Source organism: Mirounga angustirostris, unplaced genomic scaffold (assembly GCF_029215605.1).
Source record: "Mirounga angustirostris isolate CCGP_5_RB_7025 unplaced genomic scaffold, mMirAng1.0.hap1 SCAF_3, whole genome shotgun sequence".
In the NCBI taxonomy this organism is placed as follows: domain Eukaryota; kingdom Metazoa; phylum Chordata; class Mammalia; order Carnivora; family Phocidae; genus Mirounga; species Mirounga angustirostris.
Genome location: NW_026991711.1, coordinates 151,874,588 through 151,900,605, shown reverse-complemented (window position 1 = coordinate 151,900,605; position 26,018 = coordinate 151,874,588). Strand labels below are relative to the sequence as shown.

General features: G+C 40.5%; 1 protein-coding gene and 1 pseudogene across 6 annotated transcripts in view; both read left to right on the top strand.

Moving 5' to 3' along the window:
- The window catches only part of HIBCH (3-hydroxyisobutyryl-CoA hydrolase), a 117,898-nt gene that overhangs the window by 16,285 nt on the left and 75,595 nt on the right, over positions 1-26,018 (top strand). The window contains exons 1-4 of one of the 6 annotated variants that reach the window (XM_054506086.2): positions 1,328-1,471; positions 2,487-2,641; positions 8,542-8,584; positions 25,789-25,926. In XM_054506086.2, coding sequence (XP_054362061.1) covers positions 25,792-25,926 — 135 coding nt within the window. In that variant the 5' untranslated portion in view covers positions 1,328-1,471; positions 2,487-2,641; positions 8,542-8,584; positions 25,789-25,791. Of the gene's footprint in view, positions 1-1,291; positions 1,472-2,486; positions 2,642-8,541; positions 8,585-25,788; positions 25,927-26,018 lie in introns of those variants that run through there. The other 5 variants (XM_045868349.3, XM_045868348.3, XM_064586828.1 and 2 more) reach the window with 5 other exon arrangements.
- LOC123838390 (protein SET-like) lies at positions 7,106-8,533 on the top strand (annotated as a pseudogene).

Genomic DNA, 26,018 nt, shown 5'->3' with positions numbered 1-26,018 from the left:
CATTGCCCACTTTGAAATGGAATGATTTTTTAAAATTATTATTGAGTTGTAATAGTTCTAGGTACAAAATCCTTATTAAATATATCATTTGCAAATTTTTTTTCCTATTCCGTGGGTTGTCTGCAACTGGAATTCTTAGTCCAAAATGATATGAACACTTTTGAAAAACATCTTGGGTTATATAATTTGCCCAAGGTCACTAAACTATTAGCATGCTAGGGACAGGACAGGACCGACTACATAATTTGTAGACCTGTCTATAGCAAAAAGAAAATGTGGGACACCTTGTTTAAAAATTGTTAAAAGTAGAACAGGGCCCTTGTAAGCATGGGGCCCTGTGAGTCGCAGGTTCCATGCACATGAAGCTACAGGAACAGGGAAGATTTGAATCTTGGGCTGTTTAACAGGAAAGCTCATGCTTTCCAGTAAACCATGCTGGGTTGAATGATCTGTTCATTTTTTGGGCACGCTGAATGAGACATGATGGCAATGTCAGATGCTGATGTCAGATATTGATGTTCCAGAGCTGGTTAAAAACTGAATTATAGGTCAGTAGTTCCTTCTCTGATGCCTGTTTGTCTTCTGTTCGGTAGGCATTTGGTAATTATATTTGACCTAAGTTAGAAAAGTAATTTTTCATCAAAGCCTTGATAGTATCTTCTTAAATGTTAACTTGCTAAGACTAATTCCTTTTACTTCCCTCCCTCTGAAATTCTTCACTGAATTCCTTTTTTCTGACAAATGTGTCAATACTTTAGTGGTGATGGAATGTTTGCTGCTGGACATCTGGGTGTATCTGGATACAGAGAAACATTCTTCTGAATCGACTCCTCATGGATAAGATAAATCTTGATTTAAGAGTAAGCTACGTTTGGAATATAATTATGCTTTCACTGATAACAGTAACTTTCAGTTTTGTTGGTAAAGATTTATTTATTTATTTGAGAGGGGGGAGGGGCAGAGGGAGAATCTCAAGCGGACTCCCCAGAGAGGGGAGCCCAAGATAAGGCTCGATCGACCATCCTGATCCCAGCCAAAACCAAGAGTCTGATGCTTAATCTACTCAGCCACGCAGGAAACCCTCTAGAGAACAATTTCTTTTCTCTTCAGCCGGCTCCTGCTCCCTACCGCTCCATTAGCCCTGCCCCACCTCGCCCTCCGCCTGCGCCTCAGCCCCGCCCCCCAGCCAAGCCCCAGCCCATCCTCTCACTCGCCCTCAATCCATTTCCTCCCGCAGCGGTTCTCGCCCCGCCCCTCAGCGTCGCGCCGCTGAAAAACATCCCGTCTAGGGCCTCTCTGGCCGCCTGGAGGACTTGTCATCTGTGTCCGGCGGCGCTGGGAGGAGCGGGGCGGCTGTGGGTGGGTCTGACGTGAGGCTACACGAGATTCTCCTGCGCGCCGCTTTCTACTACTTTCGGCTCGCGGGTGTCTTTGCCATGGGGCTGCCGCAGATGTGGAGGCTCGTGTGGAGGTGAGTGAGCGAGCTGTCTAGCGCAGGCTCCTGGGCTGCCCTCGCCGAGGTTGCAGAGGGTCGTGCGCCGGTGGGGACGGTCTGGCCTCGAAGTTTCTAGTGACGCTTGGAGGCGCCCCTCTTAGAGCTGAGCCCGGCCCCTCTCTGTGTCTCGCTCTGTGTTTAGCACCTTTGCAGCATCCCCTTCGTTTTCTGCCCCTCTGGCTCTTATTTAGCCTTGACGCCCCCCCCCCCCCCCACTACTTTATGTACTTTTGAGCCCCATTTCCTTTCTTCAAAGCTGAGTATAGTTTGGGGGACAGGCAGGGTTTCAACGTGGAGGAATTTTTTGTTGTTGTTGTTAAAGATTTTTTATTTGAGAGAGAATGAGAGAGAGCACGAGGGGGGGAGGGTCAGAGGGAGAAGCCGACTCCCCGCTCAGCGGGGAGCCTGATTCGGGGCTCGACCCAGGGACTCCAGGATCATGACCTGAGCCGAAGGCAGTTGCTCAACCAACTGAGCCACCCAGGCGGCCTCAACATGGAGGAATTTTGTGGCATGTTTTGTGCAGCTAACAAACGCTCCTACTTTGGCAGTTGTTGCACCTGCGCTCGTGGTGTGACTTTATTGTTCCGCTCTGTCGGATGGCTCCAGCTTTAATCCAGGTGTGTGGAACTTTCAGGCTAGTGTTGTGGACACATAACGTGGCTTGGTGGAGTGTGTGTGCAAACATCGTGTTTAACTTTTGAAAGTGCTGCTGAATGCTGCTTGAGCTCTGCAAAGGAAATCTGGTAGTAATGAGTTTAGGAAGTTAGGCTGCGTTAGTCTTGAGGCCTACTGCCTGCCCGTGTGCATTCAGGTGGCAGCTGTGACCACTTGAAGGGAGAACCGTGTTATTTACTCCATAACTTCAGTTGCTGAGTTCTTTAGCCTTTAAGTTCGCCTTGGGGGAAAAGGATGGAAATGTTTCTTTGGTTTAAGAAGAACAGTCATTTCTCTAGAGATAAGCTCTGGTTGTTTAACATTGTATCCACAGACCTGGGTCTCAATCAATGAAGAAAAATGGAAGAGTTGCTTTCCTTCATTTTTTTTAATACCTCGAAATTAGCTGTTCCTGTGTCTCTGAACAGCTCAGAGAGAGACGGCAAATACTAAGAAAATCACATGTCATTGCTGCTGCTTTTTGAAGTTGTGAGTAAATACCAAGTTATTTGAGAAACAAATTGGGAAGACCTGCTAACAAAATTAACTGACTTGGGAAAAAATCTGTCATCCCCAGAATTCAGGCTGGCTTTATTCCACCCCTCATCTTATGGTGCAGACTGATTAGGCGAGTCCTGGACCAGTTTAGGGGTTTGATGAGGGATGCCTTTTTCAGGGCTTTGGAGTGGGTATTGCCCTAGCAAAGGAGAGACCTGAGGCCAGTGTCACCTAGTCTACAATAGCCTAACCCACAAGTGTATTAAGGAATAGGGTGCCACAGAGTGTTTTGGAGAGGAAATAAGGCCTCTCTGCTGTGGTTGACACTGTTGGGCAGTTCCTCTTGAACTCTGGTCTCCCTTGGCTCTCTGGCACTGTCTTTCCCATGTACCTCTCCACTAATTCTTGTCTTGTCATGGTACCAGTACAGACCCTGGGCATTTTGGGGGGGAGTTCCCAAATAAAGTACCTCTCTGAAGAGAACTCTCAAATTTGTATGTCTAACCTTGATTTATCATAAATGATAGTGCAAGTCACAACCACCTGAATGTCTCATTTGCACCTCAAGTGTTAATTTGCACATAAGTGTAACCCATACTCATCTGCACTTTCAACTTCGTGGAACTATTATTCTTCTAGATTTTTAAAGTTATCTAAGTTCTTCCATACTCCCAATCCTTATCTCTTCATGCTGATTCGAATTTGAACAATCCTCTCAAATTTTTCAGTTGTTCATTTTGCAGAAACTTGATGGTGGACTTCTTCCCAATTTGAATAGCTTCTGCATGCGACTGCCAGGTTAATCTTGCTAAGTTCACTTCAGGGCCTGCCATTCTTCTCCTAAGAAGTTCTTAGAGGTGTCTTCCTACTTATGGAATTAAATAAAAATTTCCCAGCCTGATTTCAAAGATTTGGCCCTAATTTACTTAATGAATTCTATAATACTTAGTGTTATATTCTAGCTTCTGGGAGTTCTAGGCCCTTTTGTTACCTTGTAGCCAAGCTGGACTATTCGCTCTTGTTTCTTATTAAGGCCCTTGAAGTCCCAAAAGAAAGCAGACAAGAAACAAATATTTAAACAAAAGTAATACTTAGTTACAAACTCTGATAAGTGTCTTAAAGGAAAAGGACAAGTAGGAGAGATTTAGAAATGAAAGAAAGGGGTCGGGAAGCTCTTCAAAGAGGTTGATCTTTTAAGTTGTTAATAGTACTCCTTGCTTTCTCCATCTGCTCTATAGTGGGCTGAACTACACTGTTTTGGTTCTTCTTGAGCTGCCTCTTTTTCTTCTACACAGTTGTCTCCGAAGGCTCAATATTTGATTTCTCTGTTATATTTTTTCTGTGTTAGGAGTCACAGCCCCAAATGCAGAGGCTAAGAAGGAAGCATCTGGTAATGCTGGCTAGACAACAGCAGTGGGGACTGGTAGGAAACTTGTGAGCTAGAGAAAGGGCTCTGTGTAAAGGAGCCAGCTTCTCAGCCCCAGGCAGGCGTTGTTGCCATTATAGAATGTAGACCCAAGGTTTCTATGACTACTACTTTTTCTGGGAAACTGAATTTTTTGGTGAAGTCTTTTGATTTTAAATGTCTGGTTTTAAAACACTGCTGACCAGACAAAACACATCCACTAATTTTCAGCTGCAGCTTTTTCATTCCTCAAGGACAGCTGAGACTTTCTTATGCCTCAGTGATTATCTGTGCATTTAACTGTGACATAGCTTCAGTTCTGACTTTTCTTTCAAACTCCAGTCTCTCTGCTTGCTGTTGAATGTTTCCACTTATGTCAATACAGGCTCAAGAAACTGAAAATGGACTTTATATTTCATTCTACAAACCAGCTAGTTTCCTGGCCAGCTTTTTCAGTACCTATAGCGTCTTAGCTGCCCTAGCTTGAACTCTTAGAATTGTTATTAACAAAGTTCTTTTCCTTTTCATTGAGTTTTAACTTCATAATATCTCCTAAAAATCATTCCTTTGTTTCTGCAGCTGCTGTTCATCAGTTCATGCCTGAATTGCTTGGCCTTGGGTTTGATTTTTCTGTTCTGTTCACCTTCTATCTTGCCTACTTCTGCTGTAATCTTCATTAAGCACCATTTTCATTATTTCGTCTTAAACAGTTCAATGAAAAGTTGTTTAATTTTGTAAACTCGTGTGTGATTTATTGGAGGATTGCAGAAATCTCCTAAATGATAATGTTCTCATCCTTCCAAGACAGTTGTTTTTAACTTCAGCATATATCAGACTCACCTGGAGGGTTTGTTAAACACAGATTTTTGGGCTCATCCCACAGTTTCTAATTCAGTACGTCTGGGGTGGGGCCAACAATTTGCATTTCTGACATGTGCCCCTGGGATGCTGGTGGTGCTGGTCCAGGAACCACACTTTGAGAACAGCTGCCCCCAAGCAGATAAGTTGACCCTCACCTGAAGGAAGTAAGTCTAAGAAAGTGATTTAGTAAATTAGCAGTAGGTGGAAGGTGCATGTCCTCTTCCCCTCCACCAGATGGCAGTCCTGGAGCCAACAGGAAGGAAAGGGAAGACCTTCAATTCAGAATTATTTGGGGACTCTGAATACTCAAATACATTTTGAGATGTAAAAGTTAACAGCAGATTTTAAATAACGGTTGAGTAGAAACTGGAACAAATAAAGTTAATATGATTATAGAGTCTGGTAAGGAACTTAGTTGTACTTAGGTTTTTCTGTTTTTTAGCAATTGGTCCAGAGCTTTTGGGATCTTTAAAATGCTGTGCACAGTGCTGTGCACTTGCATGTGGTAGGTTTACATGAACTTTCTTTGAATGAGCTAAAATTCTATCTCACGAATGAAAGTAGGACTTGAAGCCAGGTCCGTGTGTCTCTATGCCATAGGTGGTGCTTGAGCTGTTGGAAAAGACTTGCCAGTCTGGTAGCACGGTCTTTAACCTTGAACTGGCGTTTGGGTACCGGTCTCATTAGGGAATTCTGGGTTATTCTGGATCTAAAGAAATTAGTGCTTAAATTTTTCATTCTTAATTCAATTTTATCTTTTCGGAAGTTTTTAAGTTCAAAAAAATTTTTAAAAAAAGGTGCTTCAGGATAAATATAGCTCAGATATTAAAAGTCTATATGAAATCCCTATTTAGAAAATACCCCAAATAAGCTAGTATCTGTCACTTCAGTTTAATTTTTATAAAATATTGATTTTAATGACAGCTTGTTTGTGCTTTGGAATCATTTGGGGGAGCTTCAAACAAAATACTTATGCCTGTGTCCCACCTCCAGAGTTTGAGTTAACTGGTCTTGGGTGTGACCTGGGCTTTGGAATGTTTATTAGAGTTTCCAGGTGATTCTTTTTTTTTTTTTTTTTTAAAGATTTTATTTATTTGACAGAAAGAGACACAGTGAGAGAGGGAACACAAGCAGGGGGAGTGAGAGAGGGGGAAACAGGCTTCCTGCTGAGCAGGGAGCCCGATGTGGGGCTCGATCCCAGGACCCTGGGATCATGACCTGAGCCGAAGGCAGATGCTTAACAACTGAGCCACCCAGGCGCCCCTAGAGGTTCCAGGTGATTCTAATGTGCAGACAAGTTATGGAATTACTGGGCTAGAATATTTTACTTGTGGTAAGACAAATTCAAAATATGCTAGTCTAGAAATGTGAAGTGTGACTGATTTAAACAAATCAGCGATTTCCCTTTTTTGGGGGGGTAGTAGTAATCAATTTAAATGTAATATAAGAGGAAAGTAAGACTCCTGGAAAGATGTATTACAAATATTTTTATAAATTCAGTCACCTAAAATGTAGCTACAATGGTGACAATGGGCATATTACCTTTTTTTCATGGCTCAGCTAAACAGTTGTCCCTCAACTCTCAAAGTATCCTTGAAAAATTAGTAAATTGGTGATTTATGAGTTCCCTTTGATAGTATATGTATCTATACATGTGCATGGTCCTTAATCAGCCTGCTGCTGCTACAGGTTCCACCTTTGACTTGACTTCATACATCTCAACTTTCACTTGTTTAGCATGCATCCCAGTATATCTTAATAACACTATTTTTATATGCATTTTATTGCTTGAAGGCAAGAGCAATATCTTTTGGGGGACTTTTTAAAAAGGCCTGAATCGTAGGGGCACCTGGGTGGCTTAGTTAAGCGTCTGCCTTTGGCTCAGGTCATTATCCCAGGGTCCTGGGATCAAGCCCTGCAATGGGCTCGCTGATCAGTGGGGAGCCTGCTTCTCCCTCTCCTGCTCCCTCTGCTTGTGCTCACGCTCTTTCTCTCTGTCAAATAAAATCTTAAAAAACCCGGAGCATAAAAATACAATTTGATGAATTTTCACAAACCGAACGTATCCATTTCACTGGCACCTGGATCAAGAAAAAAATGATAGTACCAGCATCTCAGAGGCCCTCCTCATGCCCCTTCTAGTCACTGCCCACCCCCATGCTGCTTTTACTTATTTAATTGTAATGTACATGAAGTACTGAAATGTACTATTCTGAAGTCTGTAGCTCAGTTAACTTTTGCATATGTATACAGTCCTGTAACCATCATCTGGATAGAGATAATTTCTGCCACTCCAGATTTCCTCCTGCCCGCCCCCCCCAACTTCCCCCATTCTCCACCATTTTGACTTCTATTATTACCGATCACTTTTGCCAAACTGTGTCTTAAGCTTTGTATGCCTAGCCTAACAAAACTTAGAAGTGTGTTATATTTTATAGCTTGCTTTCTTTTGTAATTTCTATCATGACTACTTTCCATATCATAAGTAGTATTTATATATTTTTAAATAAATATTTTTATTGGCTTTGTATAGATGACCGTTTATAAAATATTACTAGAGGCGACTGGACCAAGTTGCTGCCTGCACCCTTTGCCTCCCCCATCCCCAACCCCACCAAGGTCAATAAAAAGGAACTCAACTTCAACGACAGTGGAGCCCATGAGACCTCGGAAAAATAACAGCAAGGAGCAGTTGAATACATTAATGAAGTACAGAAAGCAGTAGACTTGAACAAGCCAATGAGATTTTGAAAGTAGAATAGACATACAACACTGCTGACCACTTTTTTCAGAAGAGGTTGGAATTGATTGTCCAAATCCTACATTTTTGGGTTAACATTTGTCACTCATCCACAACTGTCTGCACTGCATTATTTGACAAGAGTTGAAGTGACAGAATTTGAAGATATTAAATCAGGTTACAGAATAGATCTTTATTTTGATGGAAAACCTTACTTTGAAAATAAAGTTCTTTCCAAAGAATTTCATCCAAATGAGAGTGGTGATCCATCTTCAAAGTCCACTGAAATCAAATGGAAATCTAGAAAGCACCTGACAAAATGTTCAAGTTAAATGCAGAATAAAGCCAGCAGGAAGAGAGAGCATGAGAGACCCAGAGAGCTCTTTCTCTGGTTTACTGATGATTCTGATGGAGGTGCAGATGAGTTCAGGAGAGGTCATCAAAGATGATACTTGGCCAAATCCATTATAGTGCTACTTGGTTCTTGACATGATGATGAAGGAGATGAACATGATGATGAGTGGGAGGAAGGGGAGGAGGATGAATGAGAAAGGATTGATGGAACTCTAATGGATTCTAACCTTTTTAAATTTTCTCCAGGCCCCTGGAGCAAGTTACAGTCTTCCCAACTCCCCCACCTCTTGTGTTCAGTTGCTCTGTTTTTTTTTGAGTTCCCTTCTCCTACTTTGGTTTTCGATTTATTTTGGGGGGAAATACCTTGAACAGAATACAGTGGGAAAAGAATCTCTACCCTTTTTTGTTCCAAATTCATTTTTTTTTGTAATACCTTTTAGAAGAGGCTAGAACAAAAGGAAATATGGTATTTATACATTGAGACATGACTACCAACGTTACTGTGTTCATTGTATTCTACATTTATTTCAGGTTTAATTCATTCAAAAGAACTGATATCATACTGCAACATTTGGTAAGTTTGGATTTTGTTTTGTTGGCATTGTTAGATTATGATGTGCAAGGTAAAATGTCATTGTTAGGGAAGTAGAGGAATACTGGCAGATTTTGTTGCCCTTCATGCACCATGGTTCCCAATTTTATAGGTCAAGACTTGACACATAACTAGGAGATGGTATAAGGTTATGAATAAGAGCATGGACCTTCAAGTCAGAATGCTTGGGTTTAAATAATGGGTCCACTACTTAATCTTGGGTAGATTACCTCACCTCTCTCAGCTTCTTTTTGGACATGATAAGATGGGGATAATAGTGTCTATCTTAGAATGCTTGTGAATAATATATATTTCATTTAAAAATCTAGCACCAGTGCTTGGCATGTAATCATTTTATACTTCCTAGCTACTATTGTACTTATAATAATATTCTTCCAAAGCTTAGATGCCTTTAGTACCCTTTCAGAGCTTAGATGTTTTTAGTTTACCATTTTGAGAGGAAGAAATAATTTTTATTCATTTTTGTATCTCTGTGCTATGGACTGAATCTTTGTATCACCCCAGAATTCATATGTTGAAATCTAATTCCCAATGTGATGGTATTTGGAGGTGGGGGCCTTTAGGAGATGATTAGGTCAGGAGGGTGCTGTTCTCATGAAAGGAATCAGTGACCGCATATATAAGAGAGACTCCAGAGAGCTTTCTCACCTGTTTTGCCTTGTAAGGGAGGACACAGTGAGAAGACAGGCTTCTGTGAACCAGGAAGAGGGACTTCATGGAGCACTGAATTAGCAGGTGCCTTGATCTTGGACTTCCCAGCCTCTAGAATTGTGAAAAGTGTTGTATAAGCCATGCAGCCTGTGATATTTTTCTTATAGCAGCCTAGATGGACTAAAATACTCTTGGGAGGCCTGACAGGTACCTTGCACATAAAAATAAGTTACTCTGATTTGCGCTTACTGTACGCCAGGTGCTCTTCCAAGTACTTGGTATGTATTAGCTTGGTTGATTCTCATTATGGTCCTATAGAGTAAATGCTACAAATCTTTTTTCTACAGTTCTGAAACCTCAAACTCAGAAGTTTGTGGTTAGTTTGTGATAAATGCATTTTGTGACAAAAATCTGACTTGAACGTACTTGAAGCTCTTTTTTCTTTATCCTAACAAGTGCATATGTTCATAGTTTGATGCAGAAGTGTGAAAGCGTTTTATTGTGTGCTGACTAGATTCCACTTGGGATTTTTTTTTTAATAGTATTAATATGTATTGTGTTACCTTTCCAAAATCTAGAAAATTTTCTGGATTCAAACCACATCTTGACCCAAGGGTTTTTGGTTAAGGGATTATGGCCTTACCCCTATTTAATGGGTCAGAAGTTGAGGGTCAGAGAGGCTATGAAATATGCCTCAATGTCATGCAGCTGGTAAATAGGACGTGGGATTTGAATCCAGTCTGGCTCCATAGACTTTCCTACTGTGCTGTATAGCCTGAGGCAGAGTGGGTGTTAAGTAGCTATTGCAGAATGTGTCTCAAGCCTAAGTGCAGATGAGCAAATGAAGACTGTTACCACCCTTCCTACCCTTAATTATTTTAGTACGTTCACATGGGATCTGAGGAGTTTCCTGGAAAAAGAACATGAAACAATGTTGCCGATTCATATTTACACATATGTCCACAGGTAGAATAGAAAGATAAGACAGAATCCAGTTCATCTGGGCTATGGTTACCTAAGGCATCAACTATATTGAGGGAAGGAAGGTAAGCTGAACTTTCATCAGGGTCTGAGGGCTGAATCGTCTTGTTCCCAGTGTTGGCTTTTAGATGCACTTCAGAGATAGGCTGTTTCCCAAGCAGTCCTTCTGTGACCCTGATGTCTGCGTCTCTATGACTCTAAAATCTGTTTTCTATAATATGCTTATTCTAGGTGGCAAGAATGGTGACACAGGAGAATGGCGGTTACATTCAGGGCTTTCTGAGTATCCGTTATAAGGAGTGCTATGCAATGGTGGGCCTGGAGAGTTTACCCAGGATTGGATGTGGAGAGACTTGAAGCCCATGCCAAATAACTTGGATGTTTTTGAAGTTGATAGCAAGTCATAGACCATTTTTGAATGACAGCGACAGGATTAAAATTGTGTTATAGCAACATTTCTCTGATGGCAATGTGAAGGAGAGACCATTTGGCAGAGGTTCTGGAAATCTGCCAGGAAGGAAAATTGTAATAATCCTGCATGGCTACAATGTAGGAATAGAACGGAATGGGTAGATAAGAGAGTCATTTTAGAAATAGATTTTCTGGTACTTGGTAACTGCCTCAAATTGTTGGCAGAGAGGGGAGGAGAACAAGTAGGAATCAGAGATAGCACCAACATTTTGAGTTTGATTGAGAAAATGGTGATGCCGTAACCTTTTATAGGGAACAGAGGACGAGAGACAGATTTGTTGGGGAGAAATTTGTTGGTAAATTGGTTTTTACCAAATTGAGCATGGGGCACATGTAGTTTCTCCTGTAATTCTAGTAGGCGGTTGGAAATAAGGGCCTGGGCTTCTGGAGAAGTAAAGATATAGATGAAGGTTTGAGCCAGCAGCTTAGAGGTAATAATTGAAGATACAAAGTAGAAGGTATCACAAAAGGTGAAAGAATAGAGCACAGCTCTCTAAAGTATTGCCATGTGGAGGAATTTACTGACCCAGTTTGAAGTCAGGAAGGATTGAGTGAAGTGAGTAATCAGCATTTATTAAATGTTGTTTGACACTAAGAATCTTGTGCTTTGGTGTCCTATTTGGGACATTCAACATTAGCTGGAAATTGATGTAAATCTTAGGAGTGGGAAGGATATGTGATTGGATAAAGAGGAAAGTCACCTGTCAAAAGAAATCATGTTCTGCTTAAGGTAGGATTTTTTGGGGGTCTGTCTTTGGGTTGCAACCTTGTTTGATGGCAGCGGATGTTACATATAACGAAAGGTGTATACTTAAGATTGGGATTTGGGTATCGACAATGTGCAGCTTGCTTTAGGCTTGTGTTATAGCAGGACTGCATCACTAGAATGATGGATTGTTCATTCAGCTTATTAAACATTTTTGGGATACCTGCTGTGTACCAGGTATTGGATTTTCCTCAAAGGAAAGGTTCATTTCTCACAATGTTTATGAAGGCTCTAAAGTGTTTTCCAAAATGCAGCCTGCCAAATACAAATCCCAAGAGGTAAATATTCCATGAAAAAAAAAAAGTTTAATCAAATAAGAAAACTGCTCATTGTATTTTAAAAGTTTACATTTAATATTTGCATGTTAAATACAAAAAAATGTCTTACAGGAAAGAAACTTATTTACGTTGGTTTAAGTTTTTTCCCCAAGCTGATTTGACCATGAGTCCTTTTATCCTTCTACATAGCAGCGGTAATCATCCTTTTTCACACTTTGGGAAATGTTGCTACTATGGATTTTGCCAGAATAGTTCCATGTTCTAGCAGAGTAGTTACTCTAAAGTTGTGTGTGTTTTAGGGATTTTATTTTGGCAGACTTCATGTATTCAGTTCAGTAGAGCTGTGTGTTGATGGTGTTCATTCATTTTAGCAAGTTTCCTTCATTTCTCTTTTGAATAGATGTAAATAATGGGTCACTCAGGCCTTACAGGAGTGGAAAAAGTTCTGTGGAGTGGGTTAAAGTGGGTGAGATGATATCATTTGAAGAAGATAATTGGGAGAGTCAGTTTAGGGGCTATAATGGTTAGAGCATTAGTTCTAGAATGAGATAAACCTAGGTTTGAATCTTGGTCCTGCCCCAAAGCTGTGTGATTCCAGGCAAGTGATCTAACTTCTGTGGGCCTCAATTTCCTTATCTGTGGAAAGGAGTTCTTGGTATATAACTCATTAGGGGGGTTTTGAGGATTAAGTGAAGAGTTTAGTCAAATGTTTAGCATAATGTCCATGGAAAACTTAAATAGCAAGTTGAAAATAGGAACAGCTTTTGCTGATTGCCTAAGAAAATATTTGAAAATAAAAGTAAACGTGAACCTGTTGTCTTTTCTGGATGAACAATAAAGATTTAAGGAAGTTCTAATTCCCACCTTAAATTGCCTTTCCTCCTCTAAAATAGCTCTGGCAAGAAGCATTTCTTCTTTCCCTTCTCCGTTCCTCTTTATCCCTTCTGTCTCCCCCTTCTCCCTGCCCCCCAACTTTGGGTTGTATGAGAATTTCATTTCTGACTCTAGTCTCTGTAATCTTTCCTAATATGATAAATTTTTCTCCATAGGAACCTTTTCTAGGTTTTAGTTAAAAATTTGCGATATTTTTGCAAAAGGGATTTTTTTCTGCAGAATTAACATAAATTATGCTAATACTGGAAAGTTCATCTTTTTTCTCTTCTATCCTTTTGCTTGAATGATTTTGATTAATGCATTAATAGTTGTTTTCAGGTTTTGAGAAGGCCATGAATTTTTTCAGGTAGGAAAAAAAATCCTTCTATTTATTCATTTACATCATTCCAGTGGCATTACCAGGAGATTCTGGAATATTCTTTGCTCAAAGTCTGACCCTCTGTAAATGTCCTGCAAAAACACTTGGAGATCCATGCTTAAAAATATTCCTGCATCATTGTAATAGTAAAAATTGAAAATTACTCAATGTTTATCAGTAGGGGGACTGATTAAATTGATACGTAAGAATGCACAGCTGTAAAAAAATAGGTAGCATGCATGTGCAATCAGCAAAATCCTGGGAAATTTTATAGGGTAAGTGGCCTGTTGTTTTCAACAAATTGTAAGGAAAAGAGAAGGATGAAGGGAGAACTTGTAGATTAAAAGACTTGAAAAACAGGGGTTCCTGGGTGGCTCAGTCGGTTAAGTGTGTGACTCTTGATTTTTGTCTCAGGGCACGATCTCAGGGTTATTGAGCTCAAGCCCTGCATTTGGCTCAGTGCTGGGCATGGAGCCTGCTTAAGATTCTCTCTCTCCCTCTCCCCCTCACCCATTTCCCTCTCTTAAAAAAAAAAAAAAAAAGTTGAAAAATATATCCATTAAAAAAACAGATGGTATGTTTTTGCATGTACACTTTGTGTTTACTGTAAAAACCAGGATAGTTATATTTTTATAGAGAGGGAGAGGGCTGTGACTGGGATGGAGCAGGTGGAGGGCCAAGGGCTTTTGGGGCTGGCTGGACAACATTGGGTTTGGGATTTGATTTTTTTACCCAATTACAAACTAATAGTTAGCCTTTCACTATTTTATGGATGCTGGCAGAAGATGTAAAACTCTTGAGTTAGAGACCAAGGATTTTGTTATTAGTGGCACATGGGGCAGCGTTGAGCATCATGTTTGTATTGGTTTTCCCTTGCTCCCCAAGTTCCACGGGGGGTGATAATATGGAAGGCCCAGATGAATGCTTGCATATGCAGCAGATTGCATTACAGGACAGCAATATTGAATATGGGGAAACTGTTGGTTTGTAGCAGTCTGTAAGCAAGCCTGCTCTCCTGTCCCAGAGGGAGACATCATCTTTTCTTTAAAGTTGCTTGCAGCAAATACAACCCTGAAAATGACCCAGGCAAAGAGAGAGGTCAGGCCCTTGGGTTCATGACATATATAGCATTAAAGTACAAGGAAACCTCAGGGCCCATGGCAGATAGCTGCTTCTAACAGCCAAGTTAGAAATAGGGTCATTGCTGACATAAATAATAAAATGAGGTCATACTGGAGTAGGGATTACTGGACTAATCTAATATGACCATTGTCCTTATATAAAGGGAAAATTAGGAGATTGGTATACTGGGAGAATGCCATGTGAAGAGTGGAATTAGACTGCTACAAGTCCAGGAACTATCAGAAGCTAGGAGACCAGCCTGGAACAGATCCTTCCCCTAACCATCTTTAGAGGAAATATGGTCCTGCTGATGCCTTGATCTCAGACTTGTAGCCTCCAGACTGTGAGACAATAACTCTGTTGTTGAAGTCACTTAGTTTGTGGTACTTGGTTACAACAGCTCTAGCAAATGAATACAATTCCCATGGTATGTTTGTCAAAATTAAGAACACTGTTATATTATTATTAACTTTAAACTTTATTTGGATTTCACCAATTTTTCCCTTAATTTTCTGTTCCAGGATCCAATCCAGAATACCATATTGAATTTCTTTGTCATGTCTCCTTAGTCTTTTCTGGTCTGTGACAGTTTCTGAGTCTTACTTTTTATGACCTTGAATGTTTGGCGGTGGGGAGGGTAGTATTAGCCAGCTAGCCTATAGAATATCCTCTAATCTGGGCTGTGTCTGGTGTTTTTGTTTTGTTTTTAATAATTAGACTGCAGTTAAAAGTTTTTTGGAGAGCATATCACAAAGGAAAAGCCCCCATCTCATCACAGTGTAACAGACAGTATCTGTGGGTTTTGATGAATGTATCTGGGATGGATGACAGTCACATAACATAGCTGGTGATGCTGACCTTTATCACTTGGTTTGTTGGGTTTCTCCTCACTAAAGTTATTTTCCCCTTTTCACATTTTGTTCTTTGGAAGCAAGTTCAGCCCACACTCAGAGGGTGAGAGGAGTAAGCTCTGCCTACTGGAAGGGGGATTTCTACATATATTATTTAGAAATCTTCTGTAGGGAAGATCATTTTCCATTTATTCAGTTATTTATATCAGAGTGGACTCATTGATATTTTATTCTTTGGGTTATACTCTAGTATCACATTATGTTGTTACTCAGATTCTTCTAGCTTTGGCCATTAGGAATTCCTTCATTTTGGCTCTTGTGTCCTTTTGATACAATCCTATCCTTTTAATATATATGTTTTTAACACCTCCTTACTTTTTGGTACTAGAAGGTGTGCTCTGGGCTCCTCATGTTTTTCTTATCTGGAGTCAGCCATTTCTCCAAGGAGCCCTGATTGTCTTTATTGGAGAAAAGCATTTAGAAATCAAGATCTGGGCTCTGGGAGTGCTCTTTGATCCTGGGGGAGAGAGCTAGGATAATGTATGTATGCATAGCAGAATATATAAACACTGTATACTAACCCATGTATCTATCCATATTTATGGTTGTTTCTCTATTCTGTGTATATATAGATAAGCTAAGCATGAGTTCATGCTGATGACGTCCCCAGTCCCACAGGGCAGAGTTCATTATAGCTTCCCTTCTTGCCTATCTGTAACTTGCCTCTTACTTGTTTCACCTCAGTGTACATGCAAGGCAGTTTCAGAATTGTTATCCACCCCCCATGAAAAAACGAATCTACCAACTAGAGCACAGTATTGATGACAGTTCCTTTTGTATTCCGATGACTGTTTTCCAGAGTCACTTAGGCCAGCTCCCCTGCAGCTACCACCACGATTGCTCAGTGAGGTCATGTCCTACATGTGTAATTCAATTAGATTTGTCACAGTCTGCATTCCGTGTTGGAATCCCCTGACATCTTAGCTGTCTTCAGTGTATACAGGCTATACAAAAGAAAAAGGTTTACTTTTTGTGATGTACATGTCTGTGGGTTTTGACAGATGCATAAATCATGCCACCACCCCGAGACCATATAAGCAGTTCCATCACCCTAAAACTTCCACTGTGCTTCCCCGTAGTCAGCTTCTCCTACCCCCAACCACTGACCTGTGTTATACCTCTATAGTTTTGTCCTTTATAGAATGTCTTATGAGTGGAATCATACAATATATAGGCTTTGGGGTTTGGATCCTTTCACTTGACAAAATGTATTTAAGATTCATCTATGTTGTGTGAATTGATAACTTGGTCCTTTTTATCACCGAATGGTATTCCATTTTGGCATAAATTGTCCATTTCTGTGTTGAGGAGCGTTTTGGTTGCTTTCAGTTTTTATCAATTATGAGTGAAGCTGCTAAACATTTTTGTACAGGTTTTTGTGTGAACATAAATTTTTAATTCACTTGGGTAAATACGTATGGTGCAACAGCTGGGTTTTATGGTAAAATTTATAAAAATTTGCCAAATTTTCTCCCAAAGTGGTCGTATGATTTTACATTTTCACCAACAAAGAATGAGCGTGTCTGTTGTTCTGTATCTTTGGCAGCGTGTTATTGCCTGTTTTTGGATTTTAACCATTTTAATGTGTGTAGTGGTATCTCATTGTGGTTTTAATTTGCATTTTGCTAATGATCCTGTAATTTTTGAGCATTTCCTGTGTTTGTCATCCTTCTATGTTTGGTGAAGATCCTCAGATTTTTTTTGCCCGTTTTAATATTGGGTTGTTTTTCCTACTGCGGTGTGTGTTTTTTTGTTTTGTTTTGTTTTTCAAGAGAGCTAGAGGGGGGAAAGAGTATGTGAGTCCGTGGTGGGGAGGGATAGAGGGAGAGGAAGAGAGAGAATCTTAAGCAGGCTCTGTGCCCTGCATGGATCCTGACACGGGGCTTAGTCTCCTGATCCTGAGATCACAACCTGAGCCAAAATCAAGAGTCAGACGCCTAAGTGACTGAGCCACCCAGGTGCCCCCTTTTTACAAAGTTTTAAGAGTTGTTTATATATTCTGGATGCAACTCCTTTATGAGATACGTGAAAGGCAAGTATTTTCTTCCAATTTCTGGCTTGTCTTTCATTCTCTTAATAGTATCTTTTGCAGAATGGAAGTTTTTAATGTTGATGAAATTCAGTTTATCAGTGTTTTCCTTTTATGGATCATGCTTTTGTTGTTGTATTCCATTAAGCCTTAATGTTTGGAAGGCACTGTGAACCAGAGTTTCAGGGATGTGGCCCTCACAAGTGTTCCTGTCTCTCCTCCAGGGATAGGCTGCTTTTTTCCTCCTTTTCCTTTGCCCCCTGTTTCTTTTCCCCAGTTGTGGTTGGTAAACACTGAAGTCATTGGCAATGTTTTTAAGGTGCTTCTCCCTTGAGATTAAGGCTTTTATTTTGTAGGCTTCCATATCCTTCCCCCACTTAGTGAGGCTCCACCAGAACCCTGGGCTACAGGCTTTGAAGTCCTTCCTCACTCCCCTGCAAATTTAGCCTTTTGTATGGAAGATGAGGGGAAAGGATTTAGCTGTACCTGCTGTTTCTCTACCCCATCCAACACCACATAGAGGTGCCTTCTCCAGTCTTCCCTGGGAGAGCCTGGTTGGGTTCCAGGAGGAAAAGCCAGCCAGAATGGAAATCCCTGCATGACTGTAACCCCCAGGAGCTTCATACTATTACATTTGCCCACACTTGGCCTCTAGCAAGTCATCAAAAATTCTAATTAATCTTCCTGAAAGCTTTTGCCTTCTCCCTGAAGGCACCTGTCACTCTCCAGATTTTATTGCAGCCATTTGCCCTGTCACCTCAGTTCTCTGAGTTTACCAGAAACCATTACTTTGCAGTCTGTTCAGCTTTTTTCTTGTTACAAGGTCAGGATGAGCATCTTTTCAGCTCTCAACATCTCTATCTTTTCATCTCTTAACATCGCTGAGCTGAAACCAAATAATAGAGTTTTAAAGGATTGCCTCTGGCATTGCGTGATAATTTATATAAACTGTTCAGTGAAAATGATCCTGAAACATTTTTTTTTTTTTCTTTTTGGGCAGGGGGCTGGTAAATCTGACTTGGTTCAAACAGAAATTTAATTAGTATGGAGAGAAAGTTTATTAATACTTGTATTTAATATGTTTATATGATATGAAAACTTTCATCTGTATTTTAAGATTTAGAATGATGTGGGTATCTAAAGTGCAGCTTTTATAGTGTATCATCTGTCTTTTCATATGAGTAAGGGTTAATCCAGGAAATAGAACCACTGTGGGTATTGAAGGAAAGCAATTGCCTCTTCCTTTGAACACAGCTAGGTATCAAATCATTCCAAACACCCAGGAAGTCCATCTGAAGACTGAAAGAACAAACTGCACAACCAGAGGGAAAGGAGAGGCCACGTAGTGGAAGATAGGAGGTGTGGAGACCTGATTTGGGGGAGAAAAGAATCATGGGTGCTTTGGAGGGGAGGGGGCCCTGATTAGGGAGAGAGGAAAGAGACTGAGTGCGAGTGCAAGTGTGGGCACAGGGCATTGCACAAGAAGAGCACTTCCCCAAAACAGAGGGGCTGATAATCGCAAGTTTTTTTTTTTTACAAGCAGCAGAGCTCAAAGTCTGAAGTTGTAGAAGTTCGTGCCATCACTGGGGTGGAGCCTGGGGGGTATAGAGGTGCTATATGGAGAACGAGGGCAGAGGCACAGGAGAGGACAGCGTGGCCTGAGGATCCCCTGGGTTGCACTGGGAGACAGTTCCCCTTCTTGGGGTGTATTTGGGAGACATGGCACTGCCTCTCCAGGGACAAACGAGCAGTAGGCGCCATTGAGCTGCCCTGTTCATTAGCATAGGAATAGAGACAGCTGCTGAGGGCAGCTAACCTGGAGGTCGGCTTTTTGCTGCGTTTAACCATAAACTCCAAGCCCCTGTGCATTCATGCAACTGTCCTTCTGGGACAAACTGGCACCAGCCACAGCCCAGTGAGAACCTCACCCAGAGGATCAGCGCACATTGGCGCCATGCTGTGTCCCTAAAATGTGGAGTTTTGAAACCCGGCAAGCATGCTTGAGATAAAACGGAGCACTGGGCCACCGGGTGGGCAGACAGCTTGGACAAAGACAGGGTGAAGGCAGGGATCTGAGGGAAGCCTGGGACAAATGAGGGGAGACTGTTTTCTCTTTTGTGAGTGTCTGCTGAACAGAGGCAGGCATGAGCTCCCCTCTCTGAGGTCAAGAGAGCTGGCTGATGTCATTTTCACCCCCCACCCATCAGCACCGACGGGCTTCAGTGAGCAGCACAGTGCCCACAGTGGAGGCTTGAGCCGCATACACCAAGCCTCGCCTCCCTGCGCAGTGCTTTTTTCACTAGGGCAAGTGTGCCTGAGAGAGCAGCAGTGAGCCCCTCCCCAAAAGACCCCCCCCCCCCGCCTCTCACCTGCCAGTCTGTTGACCATAGAGTGCTGCAAAGCTTCAGCTCTAGGGGAAATAGGATCTAGCTGCTTTTAAGAAGCAGACCAAAACACATCGAGTTAAAACTTGCCACACAGTGGACTAAGTCCGAATGTTCCCCACTGTAGGCAAGGAGAAACTCTGCAGAGGACTGACCTGAAGAAAAGAGCAGTGAAAACACAACAGCAGAGTGCATACAGCATATACCAGAAACCCTTTCTGAAGTGTCTGGCCCTGGGCAGTATATGACCTCTTCTTAATAAAGCCATTACTTTCGGGAGCAGGAAGCATAACAGGCTTTCCTAACACATACACAGTTACCTAGACAAAATGCCAAGATGGAGGAATTCATCCCAAAAGAAAGAACAAGAAGAGGTCATGGCCAGGGATCTAATAAAAACAGATAAAAGTAATATGCCTGAACCAGAATTTAAAATAACAATCATAAGGCTACTAACTGGGTTTGAGAAAACCATAGAAGACTCCAGGGAGTCTCTTACTAAAGAGATAAAAGACCTAAAAACTAGTCAGGCCAATATAAAAAATGCTATAGCCAAGATGCAAAACTGGATGTAATGACCACAGGATAGAAGAAGCAGAGGAATGAATAAGTGATATAGAAGATAAAATTATGGGAAATAATGAAGCTAAGGGTGTCTGGGTGGCTCATTTGGTTAAGTGGCTGCCTTTGGCTCAGGTCATGATCTCAGGGTCCTGGGATAGAGCCTTGTGTTGGGCTCCCTGCTCCGTGGAGAGTCTGCTCCCTCTCCCTCTGCCCCTCCTCTTGCTTGTGTGCACACGTTTTTTTGTGCTCTCTCAAATCTTTAAAAAAAAAAAAAATGAAGCTGAAAAGAAGAGGGAAAGAAAAATACTGGATCATGAATGTAGACTTAGGAAACTCAGCGACTCAATAAAGCTTAATAACATTCGTATCATAGGAGTCCCAGAAGAAGAAGAGAGGGGAAAAAGAGACAGAGGTTTATTTGAGCAAATTATAGCTGAAAACTTCCCTAACCTGGGGAAGGAACATATCCAAATCCAGGAGGTACAGAGAACCATCAAAATCAACAAAAGCAGGCCAACACCAAGACATATCGTAGCAAATTTGCAAAATACAGAGATAAGGAAAGAATCCTGAAAACAGCAAGGGAAAAGAAATCCTTAACCTACAGGGGAAGATAGATAATGTGAGCAGCAGATCCCTCCACAGAAATTTGTCAGGCTAGAGGGGAGTAGCATGATATATTCATTGTGCTGAATGGGAAAAATATGCAGCCAAGAATACTTTATTCATCAGGGCTGTCATTCAGAATAGAAGGAGAGATAGAGTTTCCCAGAAAACAAAAACTAAAAGCATTTGTGACCGCTAAACCAGCCCTGCAAGAAATATTAGAGGGGACTCTCTGAGTGGGAAAGAAAGACCAAAAGCAACAAAGACTAGAACAGAGAAAATCTCCAGAAACACCAACTTCACAGGTAATACAATGGCACTAAAATCACATCTATCAATAATCACTCTAAATATAACTGGACTAAATGCTCCAATCAGACATAGGGTATCAGAATGCATAAAAAAATAAGACCCATCTAAATGCTGCATACAAGAGACTCATTTTAGACCTAAAGACACCTGCAGATTGAAAGTGAGGGGATGGAAAACCATCTGTCCTGCTAATGGACATCAAAAAAAAAAGCCGGAGTAGTCATACTTATGTCAGACAAACTAGATTTTAAACCAAAGACTATAACAAGAGATGAAGGGCACTGTATCATAATAAAAGGGTGTATCCAACAAGAAGATCTAACGATTGTAAATATTTATGCACCCAACCTGGGAGCAGCCAAATATATAAATCAATTAATTATAAGCATAAGGAAACTCATTGATAATAATGCAATAATAGGGGACTTTAACACCCCACTTACAGCAATGGGTAGATCATCTAAGCAGAAAATCAGCAGGAAACAATGGCTTTGGATGACACACTGGACCAGTTGTACCTTACAGATATATTCAGAACATTTCATCCTGCAACAGCAGAATACACATGCTTTTTGCATACACATGGAACATTCTCTAGAATAGATCACATACTGGGTCACAAATCAGGCCTCAAGTTCAAAAAGTGAGATCAAATCATGCATACTTTCCAATCACAACGCTATGAAACTTGAAGACAACCACAAGAAAAAATTTGGAAGGACCACAAGTACATGAAGGTTAAAGAACATCCTACTAAATAATGAATGGGTTAACCAGAAAATTAAAGAAGAAATAAAAAAAATACATGGAAACAAATGAAAATGAAAACATGATGGTCCAAAATCTTTGGGATGCAGCAAAAGTGATCATAAGAGAGAAGTATATAGCAATACAGGCCCACCTCAAGAAGCAAGAAAAGTCTCAAAGGGGAGCAGAATATACCACCCTTAAAATCTGTCACTTTGGCATGTGAATTATTTTGAGTTGAAGGCAATCAAGATCCAGCAGACTCAGGAAACACTTTTTCCCTCCCTCTCAACTGCCTAAAAGAAATTAGAAAGGAGGATTGTACCAGGAGGATAGCAGGGATACACATAGTATAACTTTTTTATATTTGAGACTTATCTGCATGGCACAGCAAATATTAAACAAATATTAAACTAAACATTTGCTCTTTTTACTTCCTGGTGAATTGCTTTCCTACCCCTTTGAAGCCCCAGACCCTGTTTCTTTCCTTAGCTCAGGATGGCTTATGAGCCTCAGTTGCTTGGCTGCCTTTGGGTCTCACATCTTTGTGGGGCCCCCTTAAGAAATGAAAATTTTCTACTGTTAATCTGTCTTTATTACAGGGGGGCTCTTAGCTAAGAACCTGGAAGGGTAGAGGGAAAATTATTTTTTCTCCCCTACAGTTTTATGGAATCAAAGGTAATGGGGATAAGATCTTCCACAATACTGACAGAAGGTATGAAAGGGTCTAGAGGAGGAGTAGGGTCAGACCACAAGTGGGTCAGTAGGAACTTGGAAGAAAATCTGAGAAGCCAGGCACTTCCAACTGGTAGAGTCGGACTGTGAAAGAGAAGGTGATAGTGAAGTCTGGGGGAAGGCTTTGTCTGCTTGTGGACTTGGTATCCCTTTTGGTCTGGTTTCTTTTGTGATTTTTGTGTATAGTTTTCTTTTACCACTTTTTTTTTTTTTTGTACCAATAAGGTAAGAAAACAAGTCATATAGCTTAGTACTTTTTTTTTTAACAGATTAAAAAATAGACTTATTGTTATTTCTAAAAGTCAGAACTTAGAGGATGAATAAACACAACAACAGATGTATAAGAACATAAGTAGAAACACTGTTTTACAACAGTGTGTACTGAAACACATTTATGTTCTGGAAACTATGAAAAATAGCTCTCTTTAAATGATTTAACATTTGCTCTTCCTTATATACAGTTGGATTTCCAGTGGGAGAACAAATATGCTCATGGCTCCCTGGGCCTTCCTTCATGAAGGAAGTTGACTCCATTCATTCAAAAATTAAAAGATTTAATTACTATGTGTATACTTTGTATATACTGTGTATACACTTTTGGTATGTATATTTTGCTTATCTACAGAATCTAAATAATTTTAGAAATCTTTGTTGGAAGTACCTAGTAATCCATTTGATGAGTTACCATTGTGTGAAAGATTTGCATCGATGTACAGGCATATATCATATTATTGTGTTTTGCAGATACTGTGTTTTTTATAAATTGAAGGTTTGTGGCAACCCTGCATCAGTAGAGCAAATCTATTGATGCTATTTTTCCAACAGCATTTGCTCACTCTGTGTCTCTGTGTCACATTTTGGTAGTTCTCACAGTATTTCACATTTTTTCACTATTGTTTTGGTGAACAATGATCAGTGATCTTTGATGTTACTGTTGTAATTGTTTTGGAGGCACCATGAACCGTGCCCGTATAAGATAGTGAACTTAATCAATAAATGTGTCTGTTCTGACTGCTCCATTGATCTCCTGTTCTTTCATCTCCCCCTCCGTAGGCCTTCCTATTCCCTGAGATACAACTGCATTGAAATTAGGTCAATTAATAATCCCACTGTGGCCTCCAAGTGAAAGGAAGAGTCACATGCCTCACACTTTAAATCAAAAGCTAGACATGATTAAGTTTAGTGAGGAAGGCATGGCAAAAGCCAAGATAGGTCAAAAGCTGGGCCTCTTGCACCAGTTAGTCAAGTTGTGAATGCAAAGGAAAAGTTCTTGAAGGAAATTAAAAGTGCTACTCCAGTGAACACATGAGTAAGAAAGTGAAATAGTCTTTCGCTGATACGGAGAAAGTTTTAGTTGGGATAGATCAAATCAGCTACAATATTTTTTTAATCCAAGCCTAATCCAGAATAAGGCCCTCTCTTCAATTCTATGAAGGCTGAGAGAAGTGAGGAACCTGCAGAAGAAAAGTATGAAGCTAGCAGAAGTTAGTAACATGAGGTTTAAAGAAAGGAGCCATCTCCATAATGTAAAAATGCAAGGTGAAGCAGCAAATGTCTAAGATGCAGCTAGTTATCCAGAAGGTCTAGCTAAGATAGTGAAGGTGACTACACTAAACAAGATCTTCAGTATAGTTGAAACAGGCTTCTATTGGAAGAAGATGCCATCTAGGCTTGCATAGCTAGAGAGGAGAAGTCAGTGGCTGGCTTCAGAGCTTCAAAGGACAGGCTGACTTTCTTGATAGGGGTTAATGCAGCTACTGACTTTAAGTTAAAGCCAATGCTCATTGACCATTCTGAAAATCCTAGGGCCCTTAAGAATTATGCTAGATCTGCTTTGCTTTATAAATGGAACAACAAAGCCTGGATGACAGCGTATCTGTTTACAACATGATTTACTGAAAATGTTAAGCCTATTGTTGAAGCCTACTGCTCAGAAAAGAAGATGCCTTTCAAAATACTGCTAGTTGACAATGCACCTGGTCAGCCAAGAGCTCTCGTGGAGCTTGCTCACACAGCATCTGTTCTGCAGCCCTGGGTCAAGGAGCAATTTTGATTTTCAGTCTTACTATTTAAGAAATGTATCTCATAAGGCTATAGCTGCTATAGAGAGTGATTTCTTTGATGGATCTAGGCAAAGTAAATTGAAAACCTTCTGGAGAGGATTCATCATTCTAGATGCCATTAAGAACATTCATGATTCATGGGAAGAGGTCAAAATATCAGCATTCACAGGAGTTTGGAAGAAGTTGATTCCAATCCTCATGGATGACTGAGGGGTTCAAGACTTTAGTGGAGGAAATAACTGCAGAAATGGTGGAAATAGCAAGAGAACTGGATTTAGAAGTAGACCTGAAGATGTGACTGAATTTCTGGCAACTTCATGATAATTTCATTTAATGAATGAGAAGTTGCTTCTTAGGGATGAACAAGGAAAGGGGTTTCTTGAGATGGAATCTACTTGTGAAGATGCTGTGAAAATTGTTGGAATGACAACAAAGGATCTAGACTGTTCCATAAACCTAGTAGATAAAGGAGCAGCAGGGTTTGAGAGGATTTTGGAAGTTCTACTGTGGGTACAATGCTATCAGACAGCATTGCATGCTACAGAGAAATTGTGAAAGGAAGAGTCAACCAATACAGCAAACTTGACTGTTGTCTTATTTTAAGAAATTACCACAGCCACCCCAACCTTCAGTACCTTCCACCCTGATCAGTCAGCAAACACCAACATTGAGGCAAGACTCTCCACCAGCAAAAAGAATCTGACTCACTGAAAGTGTAGATGATGGTTAGCATTTATTAGCAATAAATTACTTTTTTTCTTTTCAGAATGTCAGCTTTATTCAGTCATAAAGCAAGGTTAACATAATTATTAAGCAGGTTCTGACTTCCAAAATTGATGATATTTTACTGCATGTTTAACTTGGCTGCTGCTTCAGTGTGGCCTCTTCTCTCCTTTTAGTTGTGGAGTTTGTTCTCTCAGTCTTCAGGTTGATTTCTGGGGTATTTAGAATGATTTGATTATTATCTAGTTGTGTTTGTGGGACAAGATGAGCCTAGGGATCCTCCTACTCCATCGTCTTCCTCTCAATAAGTTACTTTTTAATTAATATATGTACATTGTTTTTCCAGACATGCTATTCCATACTTAATAGACTACAGTATAGCATAAAAGTAACTATGTGCATTGGGGAAACAAAACAAAAATCATTTGACTTTATTGCAACATTTCCTTTATTGTGGTTGTCTGGAACTGAACCCACAGTATCTCTGAGGTGTACCTGTATGTGGTTTGATGTTGGCTTGTGACACAACCTTAATGCATTTTATCCTAAAGTTTTTCTTTTTTTACACAGAGAATGTCTAAGCACACGGAGGCAGCAGAAGTACTATTGGAAAAAAAAGGTTGTGCAGGAGTGATAACACTAAACAGACCAAAGTTCCTAAATGCACTGAATGTTAGTATGATTCGGCACATTTATCCACAGCTGAAGGTTTGTAATTTCCCTAAAGAAATTATATGGATCCTTTTAGAAGTGTATCTCAATAGAACATTTCTGGTATTCTCTTCCATAGAATATCTGGG